Genomic DNA, 14,395 nt, shown 5'->3' with positions numbered 1-14,395 from the left:
TCCGAGCAAAGATCTTCCAGGCGCATACATACATCCTCAATCTGTTATCAGAACTCTCGAACAAGATGTTTTTTAATAGCTCGAGCTTGCTTGAAATTAAATTTGCTAGCTTGAGCTAGTTTTGAAATTATAAGTGGCGCTAAAGGCTTGGCTCATGTTCACCTCATTCCCACCCTACAAACAATGGAAATCTCTAAATAAAGAATTAGTGAGGATATGAATTTATGAGCTCCTTTGGAGAAGGCATCTTGGAAAGCCAATCACAAGCCATCATCCGATATAAGTACCACAAGAAGCGAAAGAGCAAATGATAACATGACAAGAAATCTGTTTCTTTTTTACGTACCTTTGATATCTTTACCGACAACTGCCCTGCCTGAGGAAAGAAACACACTTGAACATATGTACAGTTCTGATTTAAATTTCAAGCATTCGACAATTTTGATAATAGCTGTTTGGACATCTCATTTTCTCTTCCTTTAGGAAGTGATCAGTAACAGTGGCCCATTAGAGTCAAAATTGAAAAACAATAAGATAATGCTCTCTACCTGCTTCCCAACATATACAAAAAGAATAATCCGCCGGCATCAATCCTACATTTCTGACAGCAAATCAAAAAATGAGAAAGAATGGAGGGGGGAAGGGAGAAAAAAGAGACTGGAAAATTATTTCGCATTGTTGACAGCGTTCTTATGGAAAGGCCAGAGATTAACCAAACGTTCTAGCACAGAACTCTTCGAGAAGTAGCCTGAGAAAGCCTGAGGAGTTGCTGGAGGTGGGAAATCCTCAGCTGGCATAGCAAATGGGCGAATCATCCTCTCAAACTTTTCTAATGTGAGACAGGAACCTGCTTCTTGCAGCCTCTCTGGCCCCATTATGGGCAGCGTATGTTCTTGATGCAACAAAGCCCCTTCCCCATCATCATTCTGTATCAAAAAGATTCAAAAGGAAACAGAACTGGCATGATTCCACGGCTAATCCTTTCCAGACTCAAATTTTTCTCTTTGAATTGTTAATCCTTTTTATAGTTTGAAGGAGAATATATTACCTCTAAAGGACTTAAATCTGCACCACGACTGAAGGTCATCTCTATTCGAAACCTCTTTGGGTCATCCAGAGCTACCACCTGCAATTTAACAAGCACACAACATTAGCAACAAAAACTTTCATAAAATTCCAGGTAATCATCCAAAAATAAGATAGTTGAGGCCTCCGACAATCTCATCCTTTCATTTACTGGTCATACTGGAACTAAGCAACAAATATTATCACTCTTTTTTCTGGATCGGAAGTTTGAAATACACGCATACATCCAAGACTGCTCATGCCTGTATGCATCAGTATGCAAGCATATGCATTAATGCAGGCATGCCCAATGTGCATTTAACATGCATATGTATGCATGCAAGGATTTGGACACCATCTATACCTCAAAACAATATCCTAGCTTAATAAATATCCATTTTAGTAATGTGGAGTCAAGATACAAAAGTCAGATGACCAATTCTTGATCTTGATCGTGCACTAAACAAAGATAATGCACTAAACCAAGACCACAAGTCACTCGAACACACCTTTCACTTTTTCACTCTAGCAACCTTTGCTTCCCTAGATTTATTTTATGGCCCTAGTTGCTTCCTACTATCTTCAACTTACCAGGGATCATTGATGGCACCAGGTGTTAAAATTTTGATTATGACAAGATAAAAATCAGGACCTTCACTTGGATTTAAGTATAATGGAGCCCATCCAACTAACCTTGACAACTTAATATGCAAAGCAGAAGGTATAAATATTTATTAGTGCCTTCCAATACATTATTACCATCCATAAAACCTTCAACCAGTTTGCATGGTTCTTAATAAATGATCAACAAGCAACCACCTTTGAAGGAAATTCCAAGCTGCACAACATATGTGTGGAATTGATTTCCACAAGCCAGCTCCATGATGAGTTCCACCATAATCAAGCATTCTAGGAAGACAAATGAGCTTGGGACTTCATATAGCACCTAATATCTAAGATCCTCCATGTTCTTCCTTGTTAATGGTAACATTTAACATTGCAAAACAATACACAATTGTGAAATGGGATTTCATCCATAAAACCAAAAAAAAAAGAGAAAATCGAAAGAACAACCCCAATAAGACCTAAGCCCCTGATGCAATGTCAACTATGATGGCCCCTATATTTGCCCCATCAAGACCCTGAGTGGATCTCTAGTCCACAAAATGGTTGTGCCTAAAGCATCAAAAGCATTGTTTTGGTTGATAAGGATATTAAAGCAATAATTTATGAAAACATGAGTTATTCTTTCCATATATTGCTCTCTAATACAACTTTTATGTGTAACAGCAGATACCAGAATCTAGCCATAAATAAAGGATCAATACTTGTAGGTTTTCTCCAAAAAGGACACTATAATAGTTTTAGAATGAAGACAAACATTTTTGCATGTTAATCTTAAATTGATGCCAAAATTGCATACCTCTGTATTTTCGAACATCCTTAGAACAATATAACTCATGTAGTCAAGTTCCCTGGTTTTAAATAATCGTTCCAGACCACAATTGCAGACAAGGCTTTCCTCTCCTTGCAAAGATTCATCCAGGTTACAGTAGCGTAGAACATTCATCAGAGAATGTATGTGAGATTCCTGTCATTTACAAGATTAATAAATAGTTAAGAAAAGAAAATATTATACATGCATACTACAAAATTGTAGTTTAACTTTGCGTTGTACACATGTTTTAACAAGGTCAAGATAAATGGACATTTTTTAGCATGTAAGCTAAATGTAACTGCAAACCTAACGATAACCAAGTAACTACAACTATTTATGGCCAAAAAGAAAAAGAATAAGCTTAAGCAAAAAAGAAAAAAAGAAAAAGTATTGTCAAGCCTTGTCCCAACTATCCCAACCATTTGGTGTTGGCTTCAACAAAACTATAAATATGAAACGACAAAACATTGCTAGATTATAAAAAAAGGAAGAAGAAAAAAAAGAGAAAAGAGAGACTCTGCGTATGCTTAAAATAATGATTCCTTAGTAAAGTCACTTTTCTGTATCTTTACCATTTGAATAGAATTGCTTTAGTCCTAAAACCTTGAGTTAGAAATAATAGCACAATCAAAGAGCTTGACAGCTTTTATATCTCTACAAAGATAATCAAAAGCTATAAAAAGAAAATATTTAAACAAATGAAAAACAACTTTTGATTTTAAGGATACTGTACTCCTGAATTAACACAGGAGCCTTCGCTTCCATTTTAAATTGCTGGAGAAGCAAACATGAATGCAAACTATACCAATGCACTCTGACTGCTAAAATTGTGCTGATGGAAGAGGCACACGTTTCCAAGCAAACATAATTCTTTTTGAAAGTAGAAAGGCATAAAAGATAATATCATTAAAAAATAATATTGTAATTGACAGTATATAGTCACAAAAAGGACAATTCATGCTGGGTAAAAAACAATTATCGTGTGTATATCATATCAGCAACTAGTGGGTTCATAGGCATACAATAATAATTAAAGATCAGGAATCTTCAAGACATTCCTTCCAAATGCTGGCATCAATAAATATCAAAAGCCAAGATGAATGGGATCATGAGGAGAAGCAAACATTTATGTGGTGGCGCAAGGTCTAGTACTATGAATTGTATAAATAGTGATGAAGGATTAAAGCAATATCACGCACATATACACCAACACATATAGTGGAAGAATAAAACACAAGACACAGAGAAGAAATGGCGCAACCATGGATGTCATACTAAAGGAGAATGGAAGAGATGAACTGAAAGAAGAGGAAAGAAGGAAAAATGACTATATAGAAGAAAGAGTTTTCAACCTTTATATCTAGTCAAAACCAAAGTAGCTTTTGGTGAGCACTAAATATTGTGTTACACATCATGTCATGGTCCCTAAACTCAAAATCCAAGATCCAACTAATAACATCCACCAAAAAAAGGTCCAACAATCACTAAACATATATAAAACTTGATCTAGAAATACAAATTTGATAAGTTCTCAACAGTTTAATTGATGAATATACAGAATAAAATCCATAAGAAAGAGGAACAAGAATGGAATGAAGGCTATAGCCTCAGAACAGATATATGATTCTTAGCAGGGGAAGAAAAGATTAAGTGCAAACATAATGGAAACCTTCTTTAACTAATGGGCCAGACAATAAAAGTAGTCCACTTCAGTAACTTAAGTATATCCAATTGCTCCAAACTAGTAGACAACTGAATTTCTGAATTTTAGCATTACTATCAGTTATGTCCATATAGAGGCATGGGATGTATTAACCAGTCAAGAGGCGGGATGACATTTGCATAATTCATAAACAAGGTCCAATGCAGGGAAACGAAAGGGACTATTTTGTTTTAGACATAGGGCAACTTTGAGGCCAAGAGAACCAAAAATTCCAGAAAAAGAAAAAAAAAATCAGACACAAGCACGTACTGATGTGAAATAAAGTCTCGTACGAACATGTCGCTCAGGTGATCTTACATTGGCATACCTGAAAAAAAAACAATTGACATACTAAGCATATTAAATTAATTCAGTAAATAATTAAGTATTGTATAATAATAATGGCAATATAGCAACTTTGGATCTAAACGATATTTGGTTTCTTTATCATCATCATCATCCTGGTCCAGCGACTTTTCACTTGTAGAACTAGTTCTTCTTGGATCCTCATTCTTAGGCCTTGACTGGCAATCTGTCTCCTCCTTCCTAGCCTTAGAAAAATATGAAGTTTGGTCCTGACTGAATTTTAGTTCAGCAACATCAATTGCTTCTTCTCGAGTATTGTGCAGGTCGATTAGAAGCTTTCCTAACAAACGACGGGCAATCTGAAACAGAGCATAAAATCAAAAATAAAAAATCCCAGACAGTGCATGCTAATTTTGTTGCGGAGTAGGTTAATGGAAAAGATGGACCCAAACTAAAAACTAAGACAAACTTGTAACAACTATAATAGTTTCTTCAGGAAGAAGAAAAAATGCATTTCATTAACGAAGGTAGTTGATGCAGGCCCATGAAACAATGCTTCTGGACTTCTTTAAGGATTTGGAGCGAACAGTTTGAAAGATTTTATACGTTATGCACCCAACTCTTATTTTGTTATTAACTATCTTGATTCAGTGAAGAGAGACTTAAATCAAGTGCACACTTTGTATCCTGTAGAATTCTAGTGCACACCTTACGGAGGGGGAGGGGGAAGGGGGGGGGGGGGGGGGGGGGGGGGGGGGGGGCTTGTTGGTAGAATTTTAGTCTAGTTTTGTGTTATCTTACCCCCATGACAAGATCAATTTATCTAAAAGAATCAGTTCTGACATTATCAGTGTTGCTCTTCAATTTGTCTATATTCCTAGGTTATTTGATTATCATATTTTTATTATCATTCTTTTCTCCATAATTTCAATGTTTAATCAGATTAAGCATCCTATTTATTAGCACAAAAAGGTAGTCTTCCAGCTATATTCTATACTAGTTGGCAATGCTGAATGAAACATGGGGAATCCTACTGTTACAAACTTTAACTAAGGGCCTGTTTGGATGATTGGACTGAAAATCCTATAGGATTCATAGATTGGGCCAATAAAACCAGCAAAATCATAGGATTACAGGCTGGGCTAAGCCTATATTCATAAATACCCATGAATGCTTTGGAGTGGGCTAGGCACATCAAAAATCATTGGACATAATTCAATTTGTACATATGACATATGGTTATATGTGAAATCACTTTCTACATGATGATCATTGACAACTTGAACAGTTATACATGCAGCATCTTCCAATCTGATCTCCTCTGAATCACCTATTAAGCCTTAGACATCAAGATTTCTACCTTCATTTTTTATAGCAATGTCAATATTGCAAACACTACAAAAAAAAATTTCAACCTGATGACATGTTTATTAGATTAGCATTTGTTTATCAAACATTTCACGACCAGTTGATCTCCTCAATAACATCAGATAGACAAAATTGTATAGCACCTATGAAATCAATGTTTAAATTGCTTTTGTACATTGTTTCAGAAGGAAAGTGACATGAAAAATACCTTGGAGCCAATCTTTAGTTTCTGCTTCGGATTTATCCCATACTCATTAGGAATGACACCATCGGCAAGCAACTGAAAAATGGAAAAACTCATGGCAATGAAACAACAATTCCTTTTTCCTTTTTATGGTTAGCAGAACAACTACTCAAGATAAGGTAATAGAGTAGTCAGCTATAATATGCAAGAACAGAAGGGTAATTATCTAAGCAATTAATCAGTTTTGCATCTATAGTTTCCAAGAAATCCAATACATGCCGAAACTTGAGGACAACGGATGAGTATGCAAGTGAATACAAGTTCCACAAGGCATGCAGCAGCCAATACATATGTCATTCAGGAATGCATTTGTACGCAGACACTATCACATTATGCACACATCCACTCTACATAAACTTTACACAAGTATACAAAAGCATGTTTTGATGATATGCTAATATAGGTTCTAGTTGACTCCAGCACATCAAAAAACCTAAAAATCCATTTTAAGGAGAGATCATGGACTCATGTTCTCTCTTCCCACTCCCCTGCTGTGGGCATGTCATATAAAATGTAGATACAGATTTTCCCTTAATCCATATTAGGATGCAATCATTAAGAAAAAAGAACATCATACGCCCCCCCCCCCCCCCCCCCCCTCTCTCTCTCTCTCTCTCTCTCTCTCTCGCATTTCTCTTCAGCAAAAGATGGTAATAGACTGGGTTTTCCATTCTCCCTCTTCATTTGATTGACAATAACAAGCTTTTCAAAAAAACAACCCTCTCTCTCTCTCTCTCTCTCTCTCTCTCTCTGCTTGTGATACTGGAATCTCTAATGACAGCACTCATACAACTCCCAGTAACAAGACATCATCCATTCTTCTCATAAAAAGCTAGACTTTATATCATATAATGGCTCTCTTTCCTTCTGCCGTACTCATAACATAAAGATGGCGTCTAGAAATTGTAACAGCACTATCAATTGGAGACCCTGTTGTGAGAGATGAGGACAAATCAAAAAATCAGGGTTTTTTTTATTCTAGAGATATCTAATCCGACATAAGCCATATTCCCTGTATATTCTTGAACAGTTGTCCTTTTGATCTTTGCCCCCTGTTTTCTATGTCCCAATTTTTCTTATATCCCACAATAAAAGGTAGTGTGTGTGTGTGTGTGTGATAAATTAAAAATACATATTTATTATTTTATTCATGACTGAACTCTTCCTGGATGGTCCCTTGCACATGCATTGCATGTGCTGGAGTCTAATTCTTGTATAGCTGAAGAACCTGATTTTACATGAACAGCACTACAGTAAATTATCTAAAACATGTCCTCGATGTACCTCTTCCAGAGACCCACTTTTATAAACACTAGGTTTTATAAAGTAACTTTCATAGGGAAACAATACAGGTTGTAAGGCATGTATGCAGGAATAAGCTATACCTACCCCCCGCACCCCCCCCCCCCCCCCCCCCCCCCCACACCCACCCCACAAGGTAAATTATATATTAGAGTTCTTCATGTTCTACCATGCAAAGACTAACAGATCGACTGATTGAAAGGAGAAACACCAGGAAGAAAGTATAGTGGCCAAGAACTCAAGTTATTATCATCACTAAATCAATGGAGCCTTTAGGGCCTGTTTGGATGGAAGCTACATTATCCATTCGATAAGGCCTAATTAGTTTTGAAAGTACAATGGATAGAAACGGATGGAGAGGAGAAGGCACTTGATGAAGATCCAGAATCATGTGATAATGCATTGAAAGGAAGCAAGACATATGGTTTCTTTCCATTTAATTTTAGCAGTCAATTTTCTGTATTTTTCCCGTTCTTTTTTTTTTCAGTTATTTGTTGGTTATTTTGAACCAAAGGCTAAGATTATCTTAGATGTCATGTAGGGATTTGATAGGCCTAACTTTTGGTCATGGGCTCATGGCACTGTTTATGGTCTTTGTTCATGTGGTAGTTTTTATGATACAGTAAACTTGAACAATAACCACACGTCATTAGAGTATTTAGGGAGTCAATAAGTCCTGCTAGGGTTTCTTTTGTTATAAATAGGAGTCTTAGTGCCTATGTAACATAGCTGGATGATTGATTAATGAAGAAAGGAACAAGTCTTTGATTTCTTTCCCCTCTCTCTTGTGGTGATTTCGCCATGAAGGTGCGAGACATTCAAACCCCAGGTGCAATTCCTAGGTTCCAAGTGAGTACATTACTATCTTTCTTCATATCTTCCTCCCTGCTCCTTGTCTCTTTACTTTTATTCTTTGCATTTTTCCACCTTTTCTTTTGCCGATTTTCCACTATAGCCAACAGCACCTGATCAAATCTGATCAGATCTAGTCAACTACTACTAGATCTGAACCTATCAGACCTTGACAAACATTTTCCCCAGAAATCATGTATGCTGTAGGCGTTAATCTAAGTACACTGCTAACTGATTTTTAATGGACAGAAAGGCCTTAAATCTATTCCTAAGCACTTGCACACTACATTATTCCCTGACTAAACCATAGTTTTATATTCTCAGATTAATCACCAATCCACTATCTGTTTTGCACTGAAATTTCGAATTTCACAGTTCAGATTTTTCAAAACTCAGGTCTGAACCTGAAATTCCAGCAATCTGGAGATTTCAATCATTTTCCTGAACCCTAATAAGGTCTCTTCCCTCAACTGTCATACACTAGGACTAAGATTGGAGCCATTCGGAGCCACAATTCCTAAAAAATTGGGATTATTAGTTCCATTTGAGAGGTGATTTTCCTCATGCAGGCTGTTAAGGATCTAAATTTCCCATTATGGTTAAATATTCCCTTCCCATTGCATAACTTCCCCTCAAACCTCAATTTCTTTGGCTTTATTTAGATTAAAACAGATCTTGTCACCATGTAAGAATTAAGAAGCTCCAGCACCAAACAGGGCTTTCATGCTGGCTCCATAAAGCCTGACCCATGTTAGGAAGTAGTCAAAAGAACAATGATACAGCATTGTTCCTATGAAGCTTAAGTTAGTGAAGGTAAACTGTTGATGATTATAAGTTTGCAGCCTTGAGCTGACAATGTAATAAGCAATGTGGCAGCTCATTAGTAACCATGGAATTAGTACATAAGAATGCAGGCAATGTAATAGAATAGGAGTTGCAGTCAGCAGGAGTTAACCAGGAGTGCTAGAAAGATCAGCTGAAATAGTAACCTTGGTCATAGAGCATGCAAATTTAAGCATATGAGTAGAGGGCTGGCTGATAAAGTAAATTTTGATTAAAAACCATTATACAAATGCACTGGGGCAAACCACATCAAAGCAGAAAATATAAAGGCAGTGACAAACTATAGATCTTAATATACTACTGCCTGCCCTTTAAGGGAGTAAACAGTATGATGAAAAGAAAATAAAGAATTGATTTAAGGAATTAGAGAAAAACAAATAATAGGCTACCATGCTAAATATCCTAATAGATGCAAATATCATGTAAAACAATAGCTATAATTTTCAGACATGTACGAATGAACATAACTGCACAAATTAATTGAAATGACTCCAGTATCCACAGTTACTCCACTATTTTTAACCTATATCCAATGTTTAATTTACAGGATGCAGGGGCTAAAATGAATATTTCTATTCAGCAAATATAGACAAAGAAAAAGGCATAACGTTATTTTCACCTGAGCAACTTTGAAGAGCTCAGCCAACCCTTCAAGATTAAGATGGGCATTATGCAGAAGGTCATACCTATCAAGCAATTAAAAAGTTATAGAAGAGGGAAAGGAAGCAGGGAAGGGGATGACTATTTGCACTTTATATATATTCCTATTCATAATGGTCCTCTAGAAAATAGCCTGGCACTTCATATTTAATGAAGTTTGAGTAACTTACTTGCAAGAATCATAGACATCTGGAATTTGTGTAATATCAAATCGTCTGCAAAGTAAACAATGATCATTTAATTACAAAAAGTTAGAGGCATAAGTTGTAACAATAGTTAGATTTAAAGGGGTAGAAGAACTATTTAGCGCCTATTTGAGTAATCCAGCAGAATTAGGCTAAATTTCCTGCTGAGTTAGTGGACTGGGCAGCCCTTTTGAGAATGGACATATCAACTTAGCACCTCCCAACCCAAATCCTGTAGGAAGAAAAAAAAAGACCTCCATGGGTCTTTTTTTCTCTTCCAGCAGACCAACAAGCCCACAGGCTGAGATTTCAGCAGGCCCTTGGAACATGCAGGCTGGGCGTGCCAACAGGTCCTCAAGAATCACACAGCATGTAGCAAAAAAATGCAATTAGTAAATTATCTTTAACATCACAACAAATACTATTGGAAGGTACAATGATTTAAGACGTAACATACTCCTTTCTTTCATTATATAGGTCCCTCTCAAGCTTCTTCCAGCGAGCAAACATTAAGAGGAAGCCTTCACTACCACAAGGTAATCCAGCAGCAATACGTGCCACATCAATGGTGGTATTTCCAAGTGCCTTTGCTTGGTCATACGGAGGCAGAACATCGTAGGAACTTGTCCTTGCAAGTTTTTCATCTTCAGCTTCAGCAAGTAGCTTCACTTGTCCGGTAACTTTTTTGGTCAATGCAACCTATTCAAGAAATCCATATTTGTCAACAGAAAGGATATAAAACAAACAAAATCAGTTTCACCTTTCCAGTACAGTATATAAAGTACAGTAATATAAAAGGAACTTGATACAAAACACTCTGGAAATTTCTGAGCTTAAGAGTTTGCAGATCCCACAATGAGGAGTAAAAGGCCTGAGAAGACCAAGGAGAAAACAATTCCACCAGTTATACCTATATCTTGTTAAAATCATTGGATTTAGATTATACCAAAAAAATCAAAGGATTCAGATTACTTTTCCTTGTACAAAAAAAATATCATCTTCTATGTCCATGAAATGAATTATTACAAGGCATCTACCATTACACATTCAACTTAAATTTTCAAGGGTCTCTAGTTCTCTATTGTTCCTCAGACCATTAAAACCAGACACCAGAAATTTTAATGGATTATCAGAATATGGCACTTTTCACCTAGACAGCTTTCACTTGGTTGTGATGTGTGTCATCAAAGGCAAATATTCTTGCTCATATATCAGAATACAGATTACAAAGTTATTCCAGGCAAAGATGAATTTGTTTGTGTTTTACACAACACACTCAAAATCATTGTTCGCGTACTTCCCCAAACCACCCGGCTTGGGGCATACCAAACCGTACCGAAGGCAAACCAGCACGGTTTCGCCCCTCAGCTCAATAAATGGCACAAACCGATGTGAACCGGACAGTTCAGAGCAGTTCAGGTTCTCGATTTTGACAAGATCTCATAATATGTTGTAGATCTATGAATGATGCACACAATACCACCAAAATCATAATTTTTCATCAATTCTATAATTTTTCAAATTAAAAAAATATATCTTCAAATTAAAATTTTAAAAATGCCAAAAAAATTATGTTAAATTAGTAGCATGATTAGGGGTATACATGTTATTCTCTATCAAAATTTGGAGCCAATTTATTCAAGTTTAGACATGATCATGCGCATTATGACATATACCCAAATTTGAATAAATTTGAAAAATAAATGGTGCTTTGTGCATCCGCACAGGCTAAGAAAAATATACATAGCAACCTTGGTAGGATGCTACATAGATCCGAAGCCAAATCAATTTTTTGAATATTTTATATCTAAAAAATATTTTTAAATAAAAAATATATAATTAAATAATAGAAAAAAGTTTTTTGCATTAAAGTAAAAATTTACTATTTTCTAAAATTTGAATTAAATAGCAATACTCTGAGAAAAAAATATATCTAGCATCCCTATTAGGGTTATTCTAAATTAAAATACATTTTCTAAAATTTTTCATTTTATTATTAATGTATTAATTAAATTTTGATTTAAATTATTTAATGGAGTGCATAAGTTATAAGAAATTCGAATTACACGTAGATAATGTATAAAATTTTTTTTTAGGTTAATTTAGAATGTGCTTGATAAATTTGCAAGAATTGATCCACATAAGAACCCAAAGCATACATTGGATGGGAGCACTCTCAGGTCAGCACCACTAAAAGTACAACTGGTGCAGCTGATGCAAATAGTATAGGTATGGGCAAGGTCCCCTGTACCGGTACCGGTCGGCGTACCGGTGGCGGCCCGGACCGGTACGAAACCGGTCCCGTACCGGTCCGTACCGATCCCGTACCGGTTCTTCAACAATAAACTATCGGTACCGGATTCCATGCTGATCCGATACCGATCGGTACGGACCGGTATGTACCGGCCGGTACGGACCGGTACGGTAGACCATGGGTATAGGAATATAAAAATATATTAAAAAAAAATCTTGGGTTAGTGTCACTGTTACATGTCTAAATCAATTCTACAGTAGAAGTCTAGAGTCAAATTAATGCTCTTGGAAGTTGAAAAATCAGTTATTAATTCAGTCTTGTTCTCTGTAAAAGTTATGAAAAATATAGTGTCCAGTCTTCTAAGTTGAATATATTTAATGTTGGTGTCTTCTAGGCTGACTAAAGTAAATACTTTTTATTTCCAATGTAAGCCCATTATTAAGGTGATTACTTAGGAGTCTATATAAATAAGTTGTAAGGGACTAAGGAATGCAATTGAATTAATCTACAACTACTTTTCTAGACAGAACTCAGTTCTTTTCTTTACAAGGTTTTCCCCTTGATTGTCCTTCAAGGAATCCGGGCTCCAACGGTGTTTGGAGCATCTATAAAGTAATCTATTCACTTTTCTTACTCTGATTTACTTTAAGTAGCATCAGTGCCTTGCAATTTATGATCTGTGATTACCGCAGATCCATGGCCGGGCGTGGAAACAATCTGGAGCAGAACCAAGAGGATTTGGAAGCACCTCCAGCAGCACATAACAGAACAATGGCTACCAGAAAAGATGTGGAGAACCTACAAAAACAGCTTGCTAACCTATGTGGTAGGCTTGAACAAGTTGGGATCTTCGGTCCTCCTAATGCAGCTATTAGGGAACAAAGAGGACAGCAAGTTCATGTTTATCAACGAAGGAATGGAAGAGGTCAACCTGCTGTAGAAAGATTTCAGCAGCAGCAACAACCTTTGGATGATTCATCGGAAGAAGAAATGGAGATCCTACCCCAAGTAAGGCAGCCTCGTGCTCATTGGAGGGCTGACAATAATAGAGATCCACGTGTAAAGGTGGATATACCAGGATTTTCTGGAGAGGAACAACCAGATGAAGTTTTGGACTGGTTGAACGAGGTGGAAAAAGTATTTGCATACCTAGAGCTACCCGACAACAAGAAGGTCAAACTAGTGGCCATTAAGTTGAAGGGTTATGCTTCATCATGGTGGCAGCAAGTCCAAATGACAAGGATTCAATCTGGAAAAGAAAGAAATCAGACCTGGTCCAAGATGCAGAGAATGATTCGAAGCCAATTTCTTCCTCTTAATTATGGAGTTCTGTATCAGCAGTACCAGTCCCTCAAGCAAGGTATGTGTTCTGTTCAGGAGTATACAAATGATTTTTATAACATGAGAACTCGTGTGCAGATGGCTGAGACTGAAACCCAGGTTATTCATCGGTATCTAATGGGTTTGCATCCTAGCATTCGTAATTTGGTGGAGTTACAATCTTGTTGGACATTAGCCAGTGTTGTACAACTGTCTACCAAGGTTGAAGCCCAGCAAAATCAGCCAAATAAGCAACTAAACCAGGCTGGTAGGGTATATCCTAAATCCCATAAAAAGGAAGCCGCAGTTGATGGAGGACAGGGAAGGTTTGTGCAACATACTGATGCATTGACCAAAGGCAAAGGACGTGGGCAAAACAAACCTAGCACCAATGCTGGAAGTAGTAGCACATCATCCCAATTTGTTGGGTCTAAAATGATTTGCTACAAATGTGGGAAAGAGGGGCATAGATCTTCTGATTGTTGAAGAGCAACCAACAATTTAATTGTTGAGGACAATGAATCCATGGCGGATGATGATGGTGGGCAAGTTGATGACACAACCTATGATGAAGGGTTGCTGGATTTTCAGGAAGATGGAGTAACACATGAAGATCAAGATCTTCCAAGCCCTGTGGTACAAAGAGTATGTTGACTCCCAAAGCTACGAAGGCTGATTGGTTGCCCAATAACATTTCAGGACAAGGTGTTCATTAGGAGGAAGATTATGCAATGTTAACATTGATGGAGGAAGCTGTAAGAATTTAGTATCCAAAGAAATGGTGATCAAGCTAAAGCTCAAGGTTCAGCCCCATCCCAAACCATATCGGATAACCTGGTTCAAGAAAGGAGGCGAA

At 36.8% G+C, this 14,395-nt stretch overlaps 1 protein-coding gene across 4 annotated transcripts in view; it reads right to left on the bottom strand.

Moving 5' to 3' along the window:
* Positions 1-439: 439 nt before the first annotated feature.
* The window catches only part of LOC103720100 (inositol hexakisphosphate and diphosphoinositol-pentakisphosphate kinase VIP2-like), a 56,870-nt gene continuing 42,914 nt past the window's right edge, over positions 440-14,395 (bottom strand). For all 4 annotated transcript variants that reach the window (XM_008809649.6, XM_008809651.6, XM_088720926.2 and 1 more), the window contains exons 22-30: positions 10,423-10,664; positions 9,951-9,995; positions 9,740-9,806; positions 6,088-6,159; positions 4,623-4,870; positions 4,476-4,533; positions 2,489-2,656; positions 1,049-1,126; positions 440-926 (exon numbers count right to left, since the gene is read on the bottom strand). In XM_008809649.6, the coding sequence (XP_008807871.3) occupies positions 666-926; positions 1,049-1,126; positions 2,489-2,656; positions 4,476-4,533; positions 4,623-4,870; positions 6,088-6,159; positions 9,740-9,806; positions 9,951-9,995; positions 10,423-10,664 (1,239 nt within the window). In that variant the 3' untranslated portion in view covers positions 440-665. The remainder of the gene's footprint in view (positions 927-1,048; positions 1,127-2,488; positions 2,657-4,475; positions 4,534-4,622; positions 4,871-6,087; positions 6,160-9,739; positions 9,807-9,950; positions 9,996-10,422; positions 10,665-14,395) is intronic.

This window comes from Phoenix dactylifera, chromosome 1, assembly GCF_051530095.1.
Source record: "Phoenix dactylifera cultivar Ajwa chromosome 1, Ajwa_hap1_PhDact_Kaust_v1.1, whole genome shotgun sequence".
NCBI classification, from domain to species: Eukaryota; Viridiplantae; Streptophyta; class Magnoliopsida; order Arecales; family Arecaceae; genus Phoenix; species Phoenix dactylifera.
Note: the sequence above shows the minus strand (reverse complement) of the source record. Positions and strands in the feature narration are given on the sequence as shown.